A 19,843-nucleotide genomic window follows, 5' to 3' on the forward strand; every position below is an offset into this window, starting at 1 on the left:
TCTCAAACAGGATGCAACTGTTATATCTTTTGGCTGGTCATAAAATTTCTCCTCTCTATCCAATTTCTCCATCTCCTGTTCTGTTGCCTCTTAACATTTTCTACCTTTACCTTTTAATTATAGAGTCTTCCATTTCAGGAGTGGCTTTCCCAGAGCTGCTTCTTCCATGTAACAGGAAAAAAAAAAAAAAAAAAAAAGTTAAGGGGTGAAGACGGCACAGGAGTGATGGACAATGGGAAGGTGGAAATCATGCAAAACTTGGGAAGAATTAAAAATAACAAATTTTTAGTGAAAATTTTGACGAGAAAAAGTCATGCAACCATTATATAAGATTTATTGTGTGAGTGAATACGATACAAAGAGCAGAATTGACTACTGTATGTTCAACTTCTCCCTTTGCCTTTTCTTTGATAAATTTGTATGAGCAATGAAATTGTAGAAAATAACCAGAGGGAAAAGAAGCAAAGACATGTACAATTTGGATGATCAAGACTGTACTATTAAAGTTAGTAAGATTTTTTTTCAGTTTGAGTATACAATATTTTATTTTAAAAAGAAATAATAATTATGATTAAAATTATTATTATAGTATTGTTATTATTAAATAATAATTTAAAATAAAGCACTTAATTGATTTCCTTGTTCTTAAAGATTCTACTTGGGTGACTTAGAAAAAAATCACTCTTACCATTTTTAAAAATTTAAGGAAATGGAGAAAAGGATACTCCAATCTACATTTAAAGTTAGAACTTCTTAGATTTAAAAAAAAAGGGGGGGCTGGGGATGTGGCTCAAGCGGTAGCGGGCTCGCCTGGCATGCATGGGGCCCGGGTTCGATCCTCAGCACCACATACCAACAAAGATGTTGTGTCTGCCGAGAACTAAAAAATAAATATTAAAAAAAAATTCTCTCTCTCTCTCTCTCTCTCTCTCTCTCTCTCCCCTCTCTCACTCTCTCTTAAAAAAAAAAAAAAAAAACTCTCCTTGGAGAGGAAAAGGAAATTGCTGTAATCCTTTTAGTTTAACAAACAAGGAAGTGGAACTTCTTTCTCTGCCTGGTTACCAAAAAGACACTAAATATACTTCAAGAACCTTTTTTTGAAACCAAACCTTAGGTGGCTTCTTTTTTTGCTTTAGCCCTTACCTAGTTATGCTTAAGATTAATTTCCAGTCTGTTAAAACATCTATTAGTTCCTGTGGTTGATACTCAGCTTTACCAAAAGGTAAAATAAATATGGGATTCCTTTAAATAGAGGGGAAAAAAAGAAAAAGTGGCCTCATCTAATTTCTATGCTGAGTTATCTGAAGCAGAGAAAATACAGTATTTCACCTTTTGGAATGTCCTTTATCATCTAAGATATTTTATATTTTCAAGGAGTCTCCTTACCTGCTTCAAAGAAACTCTGGCATCTCCTGTATTCTGACTGTTTTTAAAATAGGCTTGACCTTTGCTTGAAGGATGGTTTCTCTGCTTCCATGGATGAACATCCTTGCTAATAGGAAAGTACTCTGAACCCCTCGTCTAATGAGCTTATGTCTGAATGCTGGTATATGTCCTTCTTTCTAAACTTTCAAACTTCTTTTAGATGCAGGAAGTGACAAGAAGGGAGATGCCAAGTGACAGCCACCAGAATGATGGTAAATATTTTGCTTGTTGAGTATTTTTCCCCACACAGATGAAATTTAAGAAATGATATCACAGCCCTGAGGCCCTGTTTAGTCAACTAACTCTTTTCTGCTTTTCTGGGGATTGCCTTGAATGTTTAGTGACATGTGAGGTTTTGATTTTTTGCTTGAAGAGTGGATATTCTGGCCTCCTTTATTCTTTTTATATTGGCTAACTATTCTGTTACTTTTTTTTATTGCATTCTTCTGGATTTGTTATTATTCTATTCATTCCCCACCACCACCACCATTAGTTTATAAGTTACACATAGTTTCTATACTTTTAATACTATTCCCAAAACAACAATATGTGTTCTTAACTTTTACAATTTTAAAATTAATCAATATCTTAAGTCTTCTCTTGGATAATTTAAAGACCCTAAAGTCATTTTTTCCGTTTACCCTCCTGATATATGTTATTCTTATGGATTTTAATTCTTGAAGGGTGATTTTGTTGAGTATAGACTTCTAGATTGTCAGTTGTTTCTTTCAGAATATTGAAGAATAGTTGAGAAGTTAACTGGAAATCTATCACTCCTGAAAAGATAATCTTTTTTTTTTTTAAACCTCTGGTTGCTTTTAGAATTTTCAGTTGTCTTTAGTTTTCTGAAATTTCATTGTGATGTCTGAATTTTTTTTTTGAACCTGGGATTGGACCTAGGGGTACTTAACCACTGAGCCATATCCCATGCTCCCTTTTTTATAATTTTCATTTTGAGATGGTCTCACTAAGTTGCTTAGAGCCTCACTAAGTTGCTGAGGCTGGCTTTGAACAGCCTCCCTGGGATTACAGACAGGTACCACCACACCCAGCTTGGGTTTTTGTTTATTTCTTCTGTTTGGTATTTATTATACTTCTCATATCTGTGAATTGTGTCTCATTATTTCTGTAAAGCACTTTGAATACTGTTTGTGCCCCCATTCTTTTGTGTCTTTTATCTTTCTGGAATTCTTAGTTAAATAAATATATGTCAGAGATTTTCATTTTGTCCTCTTTGTATCATTATATTTTTCATCTTTTTTTGACTGGTCTAATCACTCTGTTTAATTCCTTCTGACCAATCTTACATTCTCTTCAACTATATCTAATCTACTATTAAACCTGTCTGCTGAATTCTTCATTCCAATTTTGTTGTTGTTGTTCTATATGCTTTTTCAAGTCCTAAGAAGAAAATCCAGACTTTTTTTTTAGATGTACATGACAGTAGAGTGAAGACTTCTTTTATGTTTCTTTAGACATGACAAGCATGACTGTTTTATAGGCTATAACTGCTTTTTATAATGTTTGATTTGGGGGAGGTCTGTGTTTGTTTGTTTCTACTGGTTTTACTCATATTGTCTTGTTTCCTCTTTGTTTGTTTTGGCTCTTTGTTGGCTATTTTAATAATTATTTTAAACTAACAATTAATTATTAGTCTTAAATGAGTGTATCTTTGCTAGAACAGATTTTCACTTGCTTCTACCAGGCACCCAAAACACTATCAGTCACCTTGATTCCAGCTTAAGCTTTGAGGTTCTCTGAACTACCAGATGATGCAAACTTGTATTACCAGTCATTACAAGAGCAAGTTTATTTCCAGTTTACTTTTATTCTGAATATTGTATCCTCCCCAGAGTTCTTTTTTAGAGTGTTGTGTGTATGCATGTGCATGTGCTTGTGTGCGTGTGTGCGAGTGTGTGTGTGTTTTGCAGGTAGGGTGTTATTAAATACCCCACTTTGAGTGGACCTTAGTCTTGTACTTCTGTCCCTTTTATCTTAAAAAGGGGCTTTCCATGCTAGACTTACCAAGGAGTTCCTGTTGTTTCCTAGATTTTCCTACCTTCTTAGCTTTTAGATGCTTTTAAGCATATATATCATCCTACTTCTTTAAATTCTTAAATGGAATGATAGTCTGAATTAGCTAATTTGTTATTACTTGAAACAGAAGTCCCTTGTTCATATATATATATATATATATATATATATATATATATATATATTTTTTTTTTTTTTTAAGAGAGAGGGGGAGAGAGAGAGAGAGAGAGAGAGAGAGAGAGAGAGAGAGAAAGAGTTTTAATATTTATTGTTTAGTTTTCGGCAGACACAACATCTTTATTTGTATGTGGTGCTGAGGATCAAACCCGGGCCGCACTAGGCCCTCTTGTTCCTATATTCTTTTTGACACTTAATGATATTGTTCTATGACCTTTTCCATACTGTGTGTGTTGACCCTTGGTAAAACATTGATGTTCTTATAGGTACTTAAGAACATCAGAGTTGGAAGAGTTAATGTGACTAACTCAGATACAGTATTTTTTTGTTTTGTAAGGAATCACTTTATTTTTTTATTTATTTTTTTTAAAGAGAGAGTGAGAGAGGAGGGAGGGAGGGAGGGAGGGAGGGAGAGAGAGAGAGAATTTTTAATATTTATTTATTTTAATTCTCGGCGGACACAACATCTTTGTTGGTATGTGGTGCTGAGGATCGAACCCGGGCCACACGCATGCCAGGCGAGCCGCTTGAGCCACATCCCCAGCCCGAGGAATCACTTTAATCACATGAAGCTCTTAAAACAGCAAAGAGCACAAGGCTTTCTCTTTTTTTTTCTTTTTTCTTTTTTTTTTTTTTGATGTTCTACCTGCCCCACTACGACTTTTGGAGATGACATACATCCCTATCTGAGAGAAATATACCTGGGTTAGTACCTAAGTCAGAGATTTTCATAGGTTTTTGTATTCCCTGCCATTTAATTGGCTTAGGATAGTGGTCCCCAAGAATTAACCCAGTACCTCTGGATGGAGTTTGGGAATAAGAGTTGGCTTAGCTTTATTGCAAGGAGTCTATGAAATCATAGACTAATTATTATCTGAAGACTCAATACATAAAATCACAATTATTATCATGTAGTGGCACATAAAAATTTTTATGTGAAATTACAGTTTAGCAAACTCTGATCTGATAGTTTTAGGAGGAAATTCCTAGGAGATTTGATTGATGTGAAATTTATCTCCTGAATGTTCATATATTCTTTACTGGTTTCATAAAAATTCCCACATTTTTTGTTGTCCATGTGGAAATTCTCTTGTAACTTTATGCTACCATTTATCAAAATTATTAACCACCTTGTCCAAAAATTTTTTCTGGCTCAATGAACAGAGGCACCCCATGAAGGATTCTCATTGTGTGTGTTTTTTCCCCTCTTGGTGGTAATTAGAATTCAGACACTACTCGCCTCATCAGTCTACAGTCCAATCCCCAGAGAAGATGACTAGAGATGGGTACCGAATATCTTTTTTGGACAATAAATCTTCAAGTTCTTCTCCAGAAAAGGACTTGACAACAAAACCTGATACTTATCAGCTTTCTCATGATGCCTCATTGGGTAAACGCCTGGATGTGGGTGATTCTAGCCAGATCCATCCCTATCAGATACCTTCTGATGTTGGTCTGGAAAATTATGATGGTCATTATTCTCAAACTCGACCCCTGCATGGAAGTCTTGGTAAAAGGCCTCAGAGAAACAAGAACTACCGAGAATATAGCACAAAGCTTCCAAATGACATAAAGGCCACCGTATCCCATTCCTGTGGAGATTTACTGACTTCTCTGTCAAACCCCGACTCCAGCACTGAAAGACTTTTGAAGCTTAGTTCAGGTAATAGCTTCCTGTCAGTTTACAGATCTTTTTCATAGGCATGAAGGTAGAAAGTATAACTGGAAATTTTGGAATTAATGTTTCTTAAATTGCATTAGCATTTCTTTCTTTTCTTTTCCTTTTTGACACCGGGGATTGAACCCAGGGGCACCTAACCACTGAGCCACATCCCCAGCCCTTTTTTTGTATTTTATTTACAGACAGGGTCTCACTGAGTTACTTAGGGTCTCACTAAATTACTGAGGCTGGCTTTGAACTTGCAATCCTCCTGCCTCAGCCTCTGAAGCTGCTGGGATTACAGGTGTGAGCCACAACACCTGGCACATTAACATTTCTTAAATTGTATTTCAGGGCCTCCAGTGGTCCACAGAACTTCCAGAAATCTACAGGGTAGAGTTTAACATAACAGATATGTTAGAGAAAATTTGTAGGAATGTAAGCTTCACAGCTACATTTTATTTTAGTTAAGTAGCATCCCAGGATGTGTTTGTAGCTGCATATAATATTCTCTGACCACAATCACTAATATTATGAGTTACCTTCAGAAGAAACTAGTTTCAGAGTAATTGATGGAGACTATTCTTTAATTATATGTTAATTTATTCAACTATATACATAATATATGCCAGACACTATTCTAGCTCTTCAGAAAAAGTAGTAAGCAAAAGCAAATTCCATAATTTTTTAAAAGTCCCTACTTTCATGTAAGCTCTATAATAAGAGCAGACAATAAATCAAAACTTATAAACATGTGTAAATTTATGATAAGTGCTGTGATGAAAAAAACAAGGATGAGCCAGGCACTGTGGTGCACTCCTGTAATCCCAGTGGCTTGGGAGGCTGAGACAGGAAGATCACAAGTTCAAAACCAACCTCAGCAAAAAGCAAGTTACTAAGCAACTCAGTGAGACCCTGTCTCTAAATAAAATACAAAATAGGACTGGGGATGTGGCTCAGTGGTAGAGTGCCCCTGAGTTCAATCCCCAGGACCGCTCTAAAATAAATAAGTAAATAAAGACTTGAATGAAGTAAGAGTGTAAGCCATATAGATAAGTGAGAGGAGAACTTTCTAGTGAGACTACTACGTGAAAAGTTCCCAAGTCTGGATCATGCTTGGCATGTTCAAGAAACACAACCCATGTGGCTATAGTAGAGTTAAGTGAAGTGTATGGATGAAGTCGGAGAGATGGCCAAACTTTTATTCTGAATGAGGTTAGAAGTAGTTGAAGGGCTAGGCGCAGTGGCACATGCTTGTAATCCCAGCATCTTGGGAAGCTGAGGCATGAGGATCACAAGTTCAAATCCAGCTGCAGCAACTTGAAGAGGCCCTAAGCAACTTAGCAAGATCTTGTCTCAAAATAAAACATAAAAAAAGGGTTGGGGAGGATGGGGTTGTGGCTCAGTGGTAGAGTGCTTGGCTAGCATGTGTGAGGCACTGGGTTCGAATCTCAGCACCATGTATAAATAAATAAATAAATAAATAAATAAATGTCAATCAATAACTAACTTAAAAAAAAAGGTTGGGGGAAACATAAAAAGTGGTTCAGTGATTAAGTAGTTTAATACCCAGTACCAAATAAAAGAAGAAGAAGAAGCAGTTTTTGAATGGTTTGTAGCAAGGAAATTATGTGATCTAACTGAATAATTACTCTAGCTGGGAAATAAAAATAAAAGAATTACTCTGGGGTTGGGATTGTGGCTCAGTGGTAGAGTGCTCGCCTAGCATGCACTGGGTTCGATCCTCAGAACCACATAAATGTAAATTAAAGATATTGTTCCCACTTAAACCTAAAAAATAAATGTTAAAAAAAAAAGAATTACTCTGTCTGGCAGGTGGAAGACACCTACAATCCCAGCTACTCCAAAGGTTAGGCAAATTTGAGGGCAGGTTAGGCCACTTAGCAAGACCCTGTCCCAAAATAAAAATTTTTAAAGGGCTGGAGATGTAACTCGGTGGCATAGCACTTGCCTAGCATGTGTGAGACCCTGAGTTAAATTTCTAGTACCGAAAAAAGAAAAGAATGACTCTGGAGGCTGTATTGAGAATAGACTGTGGGAGGGGGGGGCAAGGATGAAAATTCTTTTAACCATTTAAAAGGTTATGGTCCAGATAAGAGTTGGTGGTGGCCTTGGCTAGATAGAGTGGTTAAGGTGGTGAGAAGTAACAGGATGTTTTGGAAGAATGGAGTTATCATTTACTAAGATGGAAAAGAGTGGGAAAAGCAGGTTTTCAGATAAATATCAAGAGTTTGGTTTTAGATGTCTTAAGTTTGAGATGTTTACCAAAAGATCCCAGAGATGCCAACTTGACAATTGGACTTATTAGTCTGGAATTCAGGGGAAAAGATATGGCTATAAATATGAATTAGAAGGGCTGGGGATGTCGCTCAAGTGGTGGCGCGCTTGCCTAGCATGCGTGAGGCACTGGGTTCGTTTCTCAGCACCACATAGAAACAAAATAAAGATATTGTGTTCGCCTAAAAAACTAAAAAATTAAATATTTTTTAAAAATATGAATTATGGAATTATAAGTGTTTTTGTGGCATTAAAACTGTGAAACTAGATGAGAAACTAGATGCAAGAGAGAAGGGGGACAATTACAAGTAGAAAATGCTTGGGTAGTCAAGAAGAAATAGGATCTAGTTTACCAATAGAAAGAAAGGTTGGCTTTAAATGAAGCACAGACAGTTCATCTATTGTAATAAGAAGGAGGCAGAGAATTTATGGATACAAATACAAATAAGAGTTGGTAGATTTAGTGGTGGGATCACATGGACATTTTCTTTGATTATCTCTATTTTTTCTGTGTAGATCATCACCTGAGAGAAAGGAGAGAGGATGATGGAAGTTTGAGGAAGATAAGAAATGTGAAATGATCCTCTCAGAGTATAGAAAAGTAAATTTGCCAGGGTAATATATATGAGAGCCGGACAGAACTAAGAGCCTATACAAGATAGTGATCAGGAATAAAGTATGGAAGCTCAGATGCATTTTATTCTCCAACCACATTCCACTGCTGTGGTATAGGCTTTTGGAGCATGTGGGTTATTGGATTTAATCAGAGTTAAGATTTTACCAGGTGAAGGGAGATAGAAAGGGTCCAGAGTGTTGAGGGTATTTGCTAGGTAGTGATTATTATGATCTTTGGACATAAGAGAGTTGAAGGGCAGGTTCATCTTCCAGCCTATTTCCTCCACAGAGCTATATGCCACCACCCATTTCAACAGTGACCCTGCTTTGCTGGTCAATGTAGAGCAACAATTATCCAGCAACCTCAGTGATTTAACACCAGCACATGGCTCTTTCCCAAACAACTCGGCCCTGGGAAACTCTCTGCGAATGCTGCTGTTACCTCCTGGGACTTCAGAAGACAGAGAGATTCTGACCAAGAGGTCATTAAGCCCATCCAAGAGAGGATTCAAACGGAAGGACAATATCCTTGTCAACCTGAGTGCAAAGCATGGTTTCCGAGATGCTACAGGCAGTGAGGCAAGTGTTGGCTTGTTTGTGTGTGTGCAAGAATACACATCCAGTTCAAGACTAGAATGGGGTTCTGGTGGGGATGGTGTTGGTTCTAGCCAATAGTGCTAGAAGTTCAAAAGAATTTTCAGAAGCCAGGCTAACGCTGTCAGGCTAAAGCCTGTGATTCTTCTATCCTTGGGAAAGTCATTTTCCCACTGCCACCATTTTCTCCTTTCTATCACAGGGGAACTATCCCTGATCTACTTCCAGAGCAAAAAAAATGTGGTAGGGAAATACTTTAAGAAGTAGTCAACAAGAGTTTACTAACAGGAAGGAATTCAGACAGTTCAGGGCCTCTGGGTTAGCTGAAGATCTTTATAGCATTAATTTTAATAATCTCATCATGCTTACTCATTTTTTTCAGCCACAAATGACTTACTTGAAATAGTTTTTATAAAAAGCTTTGTTTTCACTTTTCTACCTACAAATTCATATAATTCTAAATTTTTGCCAAAGTAGCAGCAAGAAGATAAATTAGGGCTGGGGTTGTGGCTCAGAGATAGAACACTCGGCTAGCATGCATGAGGCACTGGGTTTGATCCTCAGCGCCACATAAAGTAAAATAAAGACATTGTGTCCACCTATAACTAAAAAATAAAAGTAAAAAAGAAGATAAATTAGATTATCCAAGGGATTTTTAGCTAAAAATGGGCTCAGAAAATGAATGAAAAATCAAGAACAATCCCACATATGCAATATAGTTCATTTTTACAAAATCAAAATGTAATAGTATATATAATAAAACTTCAACACTTACTAAGAAGTTTGGCCCTGCAAGCTTATCCCACATTCATTCCTCACAGAAAATGCCCTCCACTCCCCTCTCTTCTCTGTTTGAATGCTAACTTTTCTCCAGATCTTAACTGATAATCATGAAGACTTCTCTCTTTAGTTATAGGAACCACAAATCCTTAGGATCCTCTCTGAACATTTGTCAGTTAATCATTTACTGTCCTGTAAGGGAACAAAATATTTGATCAAGAACTGCTATTTCTAGTCATTTGTATTTTCAGTTGTTGGAAATCTTTTTTTTTTAATATTTATTTTTTAGTTATTGGCAGACACAACATCTTCGTTTGTATGTGGTGCTGAGGATCGAACCTGGGCCGCACGCATGCGAAGCGAGCGCGCTACCGCTTGAGCCACATCCCCAGCCCGGAAATCTTTTTGTACATATTTGGGACGAGTTTATGAGAGTTTTTTGGTCGTTTTTTGTTTGGTTGGATTTTTTTTTTTTTTTGACTCTTCCCATTCAGTTTATAGAACTTTGGAGGTGATTATAATTTTTGTGTACCAAAGGGGGCAGTCTTGTAATACTTTTTTTAAGCTTGTGCTAGCCCTTCCCCTCTCTCTCTCTCTTTCTCTCTTTCTTTCTCTCCTTCCCCATTCTCTGCCACCAATGCCCATTTTATCAGACAAAACACTGAGAGTTAATATATTTAGGGTAAAGGCACAGTATCACTTAGGATATTTGGGATGCCACAGTAGTAAGAAGTTTTAGGAAAAAAAATTCACCTCTACTTCATATTATATTGTTAAACTCTCAATGCGGGGCTGGGATTGTGGCTCAGTGGTAGAGCACTCCTCTAGCAAGTGTGGGGCTCTGGGTTCCATCCTCAGCACCACATAAAAATAAATAAATAAAGGTATTGTGTCCAACTACAACTAAAAAATGAATATTAAAAAAAAATCTCAATGCACTTTTCTGGACTACAAACTCTCTTTCCTGTCAGACATTAGGTGTTTTTTATTTTTTAATATGGAAAGTTTTCAAATTGCTGCTTGAATATAAATATAAAGCCAGACCTTTTTTTTTAAGGTGCTAGGGATGAAATCCAGGGCCTTATACATACCAGGCAAATGCCCTACCATTGAGTCTTAGCTCCATCCCCTGAATATAAATATAAAAGAAATATGCTGTTCCATTTTTATAAGATGTTAAGTCAGAAAATTTCCAAAAAGAAAAGAGCATTAAATTTTAAAGATATAAAAAACAATCTTAGGTTGCTCAGTTCTATACATGATTTTGTAATTAGAAAATTTATTTTTGACCAACTGACTTTAAAGGCACAAATTGTAAAAATTAAGGTAGATAATGCTTTAAAAAATCCATAAAGTATATAAAGCATAACTTGTTGAAAATTAAATGACACATAAAAAGTAACAAAATTATCTCATAGTTCATAAAAATTATCCCCAAGTCTCCCCAGATTATCATAAATAAAAGTGCTAAAAGGCATATATATTTCCAAGTTGCTTCATGATGTACACACAAAAGTACAATCCACCAAAAACGAATGACAGTAAATATTAATTATTGACAAGTTCCTATAAAGAGTAGCCCTGTGGTGTGAACAGACTTTCTTAACTTTTTTCCCCAATCAGGTTGTTAACTTCTTAAAGGACCCCATCTTTCACCTCTTCATATATCCATAGTCTTTATTGAGTTACTAGTCCAGTACTCTCAAGACACATGATCAGTGGTCAGTACAGATCTGTTGAACAAATGTTTATCCCATTTGTATTGCCTTTCCCTACCATCATAGGCAACACATGTGAATTAAGCTATAAATATCACTGTCTTTAGTGTTGTTTCATTAACTAATTAATCATTCATAATTTTTTACATCAAAGATTGAGAAATAATTTGGCTATTTTTAATTATATCAGTCTTATTACAGCCCATGAGACTCTACAGAAAAGATTGGTTGATTTGTACAGTAAAATTCACAATTACATAAATTACATAAATGTCAGATCACAATGAATAAAAACAATTGTGGCCAGGTGTAATGGCACCTGCCTATAATCCCAGGAGACTAAGTCAGGAGCATCTTAAATTCAAGGCCAGCCTCAGCAACCTAGAAAGACCCCATTTCAAAATAAAATTTGAAAAAAACTGAGAATATAGCTCAGTAGCAAGCACCTCTGAGTTCAATCCCTGAACCATACTCAAAAAAAATGTGAATTTTACTATACAGATCTATCTATACAAGTTGTGTATATAGCTCTTACTGAATAAAAAATATCTTTAGTACTAGGTCCAACAGTAACTTCTTTGGGGGAGGGATACTGGGGATTGAACTCAACCACTGAGCCACATCCCCAGCCCAATTTTGTACTTTTTATTTAGAGGGTCTCATTGTGTTGCTTAGTGCCTTGTCATTGCTGAAGCTGGCTTTGAACTTGAGATTCTCCTGTTTCAGCTTCCCAAGCAGGATTACAAGTATGTACCACCACGCCCAGTGTAACTTTTTTTTTAATGGTACTGGGTATTGAACCCAGGGGCACTCTACCACACTGAGCTATATCCCTATCCTTTTTTAGTTTTTATTTTGAGACAGGGTCTTGCTAAATTATCCAGGCTGGCCTTGAACTTGCAGTCCTCCTGCCTCCTTAGTCTCTAGAATTATGGGTGTACACTATCACACCTGGCACCAGCAATAACATTTAACATATAACATTAAAAATGTTATAGGACATTTATGCTTATTATACATTAAACTTGAATGAGTAAATGACCTGGATCCTTCTGAGGGATTCTTTTTAAGAAATTTATACATTATTATATTAAGTAGAAGCTCATTATGAGTTATAATTTCTTATTAATTATTCCCAGTTTTACTTTTTAAAATATTCTACATTTTAATCTTTTTCTATTACATAATATATCAAATCATAGATGTAGGTGTCAAGCAACACATTTTTATTATTAATGTATTCTGAAAATCCACTCAGAAAATTATGTTAGAAAATACTCTTACCTTTGATATTATCCTTGAATATTGTACGTGTTTACCTTGGGCATAAATAACATGCTATTCCAATCCACACTGAAAGTTGAAACCATCTCTTTTTACTTTTTACTTTTTACCATTTTTAAAAATATTAGTGCTTTAAATGTCTGGATTTTTACTTTCCATGTTGTGTAAGAATGACAAATGGTTGCGGGGGTTTGTGTTTTTTTTCTTGAGCCTCTCTCTAGTGACCTGGGCAGTTTGCATGGTTTGCCAGGAAACCACAGTCCCCCGATCTCTGCCAGAACCCCCCATGTGGCCACTGTCCTCAGACAGCTCCTGGAGCTTGTGGATAAGCACTGGAGTGGCTCTGGCTCCCTCCTCCTCAACAAGAAGTTTCTCGGTGAGTTAGTGCATTTGCAGTTCCTGGAGGAGAACTGCATCTTACTTCTGCTCTGTTCTGCTAAGTCACTTAGACCCTTAACTTGCAAGGAAAATTGTTCTTATATATAAAACATCTCAAAAATACCATAGTTAACAAATATGCATTTTTCTTACATTTGTCTTCCCCACATATTAAAAATCAAGCACTCTTTCCAGTTGTTTTGTAGCAACTGTTTTGTTCCTCCTGTGATGTCTGTGTGTGAGTGTGTATGTGTGTGCACACACATGCTCACACATGTAGGCTTTAGTAATATATAGAATGACCAGATATGTAAATTGAGAATGGTCATGCTAATAATTGCAAAAATATTTTATGATCCTTGGGAAAGTGCCAGTAATGAATACAACAGAAATTAGGTTTGATCATCAGAATTCTGAGATGACTGTTTAAATTTTATGGTTTGAAAAACTTGAATGAGTAAATGACCTGGATCCTTCTGAGGGATTCTTTCTAAGAAACAGGGGGAAAGCAGTTTTGCAAATTTTGACTTCATGCATTTGTTGCTTAATGAAATAAGAATTCAAGGAAATTTGGGTGTTAATAAAAGTTGAAGTGAAAACTAGAAACTTGAAATTTGTTTAGGTTGGAAAAACTTTTTTTTATTAAATTTCTAAGGGCTGGGATGTAACTCAGTGGCAGAGTGTTTGCCTAGTTTACATGAGACCCTAGGTTCAATCCCCAGCACTGATTTTTTTTTTTTTTATCCTAAAGGGACACATGGGAGAAGAAACCCTAGCCCAATCATTTTCCTTCCCAAGTTGACACATTGCTCTCATATGGTAGGAAATCATGCCCTGGAGCCATGAATCACTGACTTGAGAGTAGTGCACTCAGGAAGGAAGGGTTGTTGCTGTTCCTCCACAGAGGACATGGGATTTAATATTTTAGCCTTCACAAAACACCTCTTACAACTACTTAACCAAATTATTGTAAAAAGGAGATAGTTACATTACAAAGCTGGTGGTTAATGACTAGAAATTCTGTGCTTTAGCCTTTAAGATTGGCCCATGTACCCAACCTGAATTTTTCCAGGTCCTGCTAGAGATCTGCTTCTGTCTTTGGTAGTCCCAGCTCCCCCTCCTCAACAGTGGTGTCGCTCACATCCTGAAGACCCATCCTCAAAAGCCTTCCGCAGGAGGGACAGTGAACTGAAGGAGGCTGGGCTACTTGTCCCTAATGATATGGTATGGCTCTCTTGTATTTCTACCTCCTCTTCCTTAACTAAAAAAGAATTGAGCAGCAGGATTAGAATGGCTCTAAGACCCAAAGATTATCATCATTAGGAACACCTAAACACTGCACAGCCAATATAGAAAAGTCAGGCTGGATGACAAATCAGAAACACAAATCTTTCCATAGGGACAACTTGGAAGTTCTCCAAGAATGACTTTCTCATCCTGGCCCTAATCAAAAAATTTTGAAGAAATACTTGAAATGGGAAGGGGGAGTGAACAAAAACCCTAGAGTGAAAATATTTAGGATCATGATCTCAAAATTTATGGCTTGAGCAAAATGAAGGAAGGCAAATGTCTCTGTCTTTCCTCCCTTCTGATAGAGCTGAGAGCATAGAACCAGGGTTCATGCTAGAGCATCAGGTTGCTGACTCTGGGAGAGGAAGAAGAAACTCACATCCCCAAGCCTTTATCTCTATTCTTAACATTAGAGGATTTTCAGGCACCAAGTTCAGTTCTAGAAACTTTAGATGACTCAGAATGCTAGCCACTTGTCAAAATGATCACTTGTTTAGCAAGAGTGGTAGGTAAATCATAGGAAAGATCAGGACTCCATGTGATTGATTTGTTTGCTGCATGTCAGCTGTGTTTGCCAATGAATTAAATTAGTGATAAAGTCACACAAATGCTGACTTTCATTCATTTTATCACTAAAGGAAAAGATTCTTTCAATCCTCTAAAATCACTATTCAGGATATCAGATTCTTAATATGTTGGTATTCTGTTTTCTGATCAAAAGGAAAGTTTGAAGCAAAAACTGGTCAGAGTGCTGGAGGAAAACCTCATTCTGACAGAAAAAATTCAGCAGTTGGAGGAAGGTGCTGCCACTTCAATTGTGAGTGGACACCAGTCTCATACTTATGGTAAGTCATGTGTGGGACTTCTCAAGCCAACTAAATGACCCATTTAATAAGCTTCACCAGCCAAAGTTCATGTGGCTGCCTTTGACTTACTTGGTCATTGCTTTTCTTGGGAGTTAGTGGAAACAATCATCCTGATTCAGAGAGGTGTATTGCAAGGGGCTTGGGCTACCAGATAAAGCTCTTCATCAGTGCAAAGCATGCACAAATGTTATTATTGCTGTTATTTTTGACAATGATACTTGCTTTTGTGATTAAAGAAGTATAATGTGTTTTCTACAGAAAGTTTGGAAAATACAAGGAGAATATAACCCTGTGACCTAGCAATAATTATCACTGGTGTTTTGTTAATTTACCTCTATGCATGTATGTTTAATTAGGAACTTTAAATTGTGTTCTGATATCTTAAAGAATAATTTACAGGGTGTGGTTTAGTGATAGAGCACTGGCATGTACAAGGCCCTAGGTTCAACCCCCAACACTGCAAAAAGTTTTTTTGTTAATTTACATCCAACAAAACACACATTTTTTTAAACTAGGTATTGAACCCAGGGGCTCTTTACCACTAAGCTACATCCCCATCCCTTTTTATTTTTTTTTCTTTTAAGACAAGATCTTGATAAACTACTGAGAGGGAGGTTCCCTAACTTGCCATGACTGGCCTCAAACTTTCAGTTCTACTATGTCAGCCTCCTGAGTCACTGGGATTATAGGCATGCACCACTGTGCCCAACAAAATGCACACATTTTAAGTTTGATCCTACTCATATCACAGAACATATCACATAAAGTTCCCTCATGCCCCTTGTACAGTTTCCCACATTCTGTACCCCCAAGAAATCACAGACCTGGTTTTTATACACTAATGATACTAATTTAATGGCATAGGTAGTTCCTATGGTATCACATGAATATACTGTATTTATCTACCTAGTCCTTTGTATAGTTGTTTCCGATGTTTGTTGTTGTTATAAATATAGCTGCCATTACTTATAATAATAGTTATATAAATAATATACAGAGAATATAAATAATTCTGAAGTGTTTCCAAACATTCAGAAGAAAAAACTAAAGTGGAAGAAGTAATCCTAGAATGAAAATGTTTCTTCGCAATCATCTTTCTTCCTTCTGATGGAGTTAAGAGACCTAATATTTATACATTCATAACTAATGCTGCTATTCATGTATAATATACACAAATCTTTGTGTACATTTATTTTCTTACAATATTTTCCTAGGGGCTGGGGTTGTGGCTCAGTAGTAAAGCGCTTGCTTCACATATGTGAGGCACTGGGTTCGATCCTCAGCATGACATAAAAATGAATAAACAAAATAAAGATATTTAAAAAAAGAATATTTTCCTAGAAGTAAAATTAGTGGGTCAAAAGATGTGGCCATGGGCTGGGGATGTGGCTCAAGTGGTAGCGCGCTCGCCTGGCGTGCCTGCGGCCCGGGTTCGATCCTCAGCACCACATACAAAGAAAGATGTTGTGCCCGCCGAAAAACTAAAAAAAAATAAAGATTAAAAAATTCAAAAAAAAAAAAAAAAGATGTGGCCATTTCTTGAGACTTTTATTACATATTGCCAAAAAAAGGTGCTTTCAGTTTACACGTGCATCAGCAGTGTGCTCCAATGCTCTTTTACTCCACCTTTGCAAACACTGAGCATGTTTTTAGCTTTGTATTGTTACACTCGAAAAATAATATCCCATTTAAGTCTTGATTATATTACTTTATTACTAGCATATTTTAAGCCAGTTTTTTTTGTTTTACTTTTTTCTTCTTCTTCTTCTTCTTTTTTTTTTTTTTTTTTTTTTTGTGTGTGTGTGTGTGTGATACTGGGGATTGAACCCAGGGCACTCTAGTGCTGAGCTTTATTCCCAGCCTTTTAAATTTTTTTTTCCCAAGAAGGTTTTGCTAAATTTCTGGTTTTCAATTTGCAATTCTCCTGCCCCAGCCTCCCAAATTGCTGGGATTACAGGCATGCACCACTGTCAGCTAGGCCAATATTTTAGATAAAGTGTGCCCTCCACTTTAAACCTCCAGTTCAGCTTCCCTAAGCAAATTGGAGCCATTCAGACTGTCATGAAGAACTTTTTTTGGAAGCACTGAATTTCCATTGTTAAATCCCAGCACAGTCTGATACTCAGAAGCCTGAATAATTGAAATATCAATCCCATTTATCTACTCTGAAAATATAAGTAGGTATTTGTCCACAGGTCTTTACTTTCAATCAGCTAGGGGGCCTGTTTCAGTATTTTGGCTAATTCTGGTGATGAGCACAGTTGCTATAGTCCTGTTTTTTACCTTCCAGAACTGTCCTATCTCAAATTGTGATCCACATTTGTATTACCTGGCAGCTTATTATGCCATATATTGGGCCTCTTCTCAGACATACTGAATCAGAATCTATTTTTATTCTCAAGCATATGAACATTAAGAAGTATTGTTTTAGAAACTGGCCTCAGTTCCTGAGCTTTTGCCTACTTCGTTATTATAGGCAGTCATACAATTTAGGGAGGTAGAGATGAGTGTCTCAGCTTTACAATTCCATTTCTGCAAACATTCATTGAATCATTACTATGTGTCTGACAGTTCTAGATGTTTTCACAAATTACATGTGGAGTAGAGGTCATACAAATGGAGAATATAATACTTATTGACTGCTTAGGTAAAGTGAGGACAGGTGTCTCACTGAATCCTTAAAGTGATGCTGTAGGGCAGGGTTATTTCCTCTAGTGAAGCTCAGAAAGATGAATTAACATGTTCAAAATTAAGTAGTTAAATTTTAATTCAGATCTGTTGCCAAATTCCATGTTCTTCACACCATAACTCCTGTGTGAATGGAATATGGAGGTGAGTGCCATGGGGCACTCAATTGTCAAAATGACCATTTGAAAATGTAAACTCTTATCAAAGGTAAGTAGCTTGGAATCCTGCTCACCCGGCTACTGTACTCTTTGTAGATGATCTTATGCGCAAAAACCAGCAGTTGACTATGCAAGTGGCTTGCCTGAACCAGGAGCTTGCCCAACTGAAAAAGCTGGAGGAGACCATTGCCCTTCTTCATGAAAGTCAGAGGTAGGCGAGTTTCTGTCTAGTGGTTTCTGGAAGCAGATGTTTACTTCTCTTTATCTCCTTTGCTTTGTTTTTAATGATAATATCTATGAAATTTACAAATTAACTCTAGTGTTTGTGTAAACCTCTTGTTCCTGGCCAGTTAGCTCAGGGATCAAAGTACTGCTTTTGGTGCTATTCTTATACACCAGGGACTAAAGATCTTTGCTGACATTGGCAGGTTGCAGCATCCCAATAATTAATTTCTTACTGGTTCTAACAGGGTTAACTTCTTTGGGGTCAGCTAACTTTCTTCACTATACCCCCTAAAATCAGTCATTTGGCTCCTCTGAAAAATGCCTTCCTGCTATTGGTCACAAAAGATGCATCAAGAGCACTCAGTAGAGAGTGATAGGAAAAGAATCCAAAGTATGTGTCTTCTTCAGAAGCACTCAAAAGCGTCAGCATCTTCACAGAAGAGTACCCTTGGATGCAGACCAAGAAACACCTGAGAAGACCTCAAGGCCACTGGCTTGGCAGCTCTAGGGAAGCCCTTGAAGTCTTTATTTACCCGTCTACCTCTACTAGGACTTTCAATGACATTTAAATACAAGCACCCCATTCCCAAATCTTCAGCTCCAAGCTTTATCACTCTTTTGTTGAAATAGCTTCATATCCAGAGGATTAACCCCCCCACTTCTGGATGTATTTTTTTCATTATATGCATTTATATGTGGGTTGGGAACCAAGAATATGCATTTCCAGTAAGTTTTCAGGTGATACTGTTGCTGCTGATCTGGGAACTACATTTTGAGAGCATTAGGGTATCTCTTTTTGGGTATGTATAGTCAAAATAGTGTATTTTAAGTTAACTTGAAACAATTTTTCTGTGTATTGGTCCCATTAACTCAGTGTACAAGTTCATTTATTATTATTTAATTTTGTTTTTGATTCTTAGGGAAATTTTTGATTTAATCTTATTTGCATAATTATGTAAAATATTTCTATGTGGCCCCAAAAATCAAATCTATAAAATAATATAAATTCAGAAAAATCTAGACCCTTTTTCTGTCTCCTCTATCCTTTCCTTTCCTCCCACTGGCATTTTATTGTGGATGGTAGATTTGTATTCCCCCTTAATTATATAAAAAGAAGCATAATATTGCTTTAACATTTTTATCTTAGAAATAAGTTCACAGTAGTCTATGGAGCTCATTTTCATTCCTTTGTATAACTGCATAGTACTCTAGTGTGTGGTTGTAGTTTATTTGACTGCCATCTAGTAATGTCTGTGGATATTTTGGTTAGCCATGTTTGGCTGTTAAAAAATAGTACCATCAGGGCTGGAAGTATGGATCAGTGGTGGAGTGTGTACTTAGTTATTTGAGGCCCTGTGTTCAACTCCCAGCACCAAAAATAAAAACAAACAAAATAGTACTGTAATGAACAGCTTTGTGTATATACCTTTTTTTTTTCTTTGCCAGTGTGTGGATGACATTCAACATTACTTGATAATACAGGGTTCAGGAATACAGGATGGCATCATTGTTGGTTGCAGAGGCAGGACAGATTAGAAAAAGAAGTTATGATTTGGAGAGTGCGTAGAAATTGAGGCCTGATCAGGAGCCAGTGCCCTACTTACCTCATCAGGAAAGTTTTTTTGAAAACAGTATAACAGCCACTCTATAAAA

At 36.7% G+C, this 19,843-nt stretch overlaps 1 protein-coding gene across 1 annotated transcript in view; it reads left to right on the forward strand.

Annotated features, from left to right (window-relative positions):
* LRRC36 (leucine rich repeat containing 36) overlaps nucleotides 1-19,843 on the forward strand; it is a 73,048-nt gene that overhangs the window by 48,184 nt on the left and 5,021 nt on the right. Inside the window, exons 7-13 of the mRNA XM_081274987.1 lie at nucleotides 1,586-1,637; nucleotides 4,859-5,299; nucleotides 8,499-8,788; nucleotides 12,796-12,961; nucleotides 14,036-14,187; nucleotides 14,975-15,098; nucleotides 18,062-18,176. Of these exons, the coding sequence (XP_081131113.1) occupies nucleotides 1,586-1,637; nucleotides 4,859-5,299; nucleotides 8,499-8,788; nucleotides 12,796-12,961; nucleotides 14,036-14,187; nucleotides 14,975-15,098; nucleotides 18,062-18,176 (1,340 nt within the window). The remainder of the gene's footprint in view (nucleotides 1-1,585; nucleotides 1,638-4,858; nucleotides 5,300-8,498; nucleotides 8,789-12,795; nucleotides 12,962-14,035; nucleotides 14,188-14,974; nucleotides 15,099-18,061; nucleotides 18,177-19,843) is intronic.

Source organism: Spermophilus citellus (genome assembly GCF_964194105.1).
Source record: "Spermophilus citellus genome assembly, chromosome: 18".
NCBI lineage: Eukaryota > Metazoa > Chordata > Mammalia > Rodentia > Sciuridae > Spermophilus > Spermophilus citellus.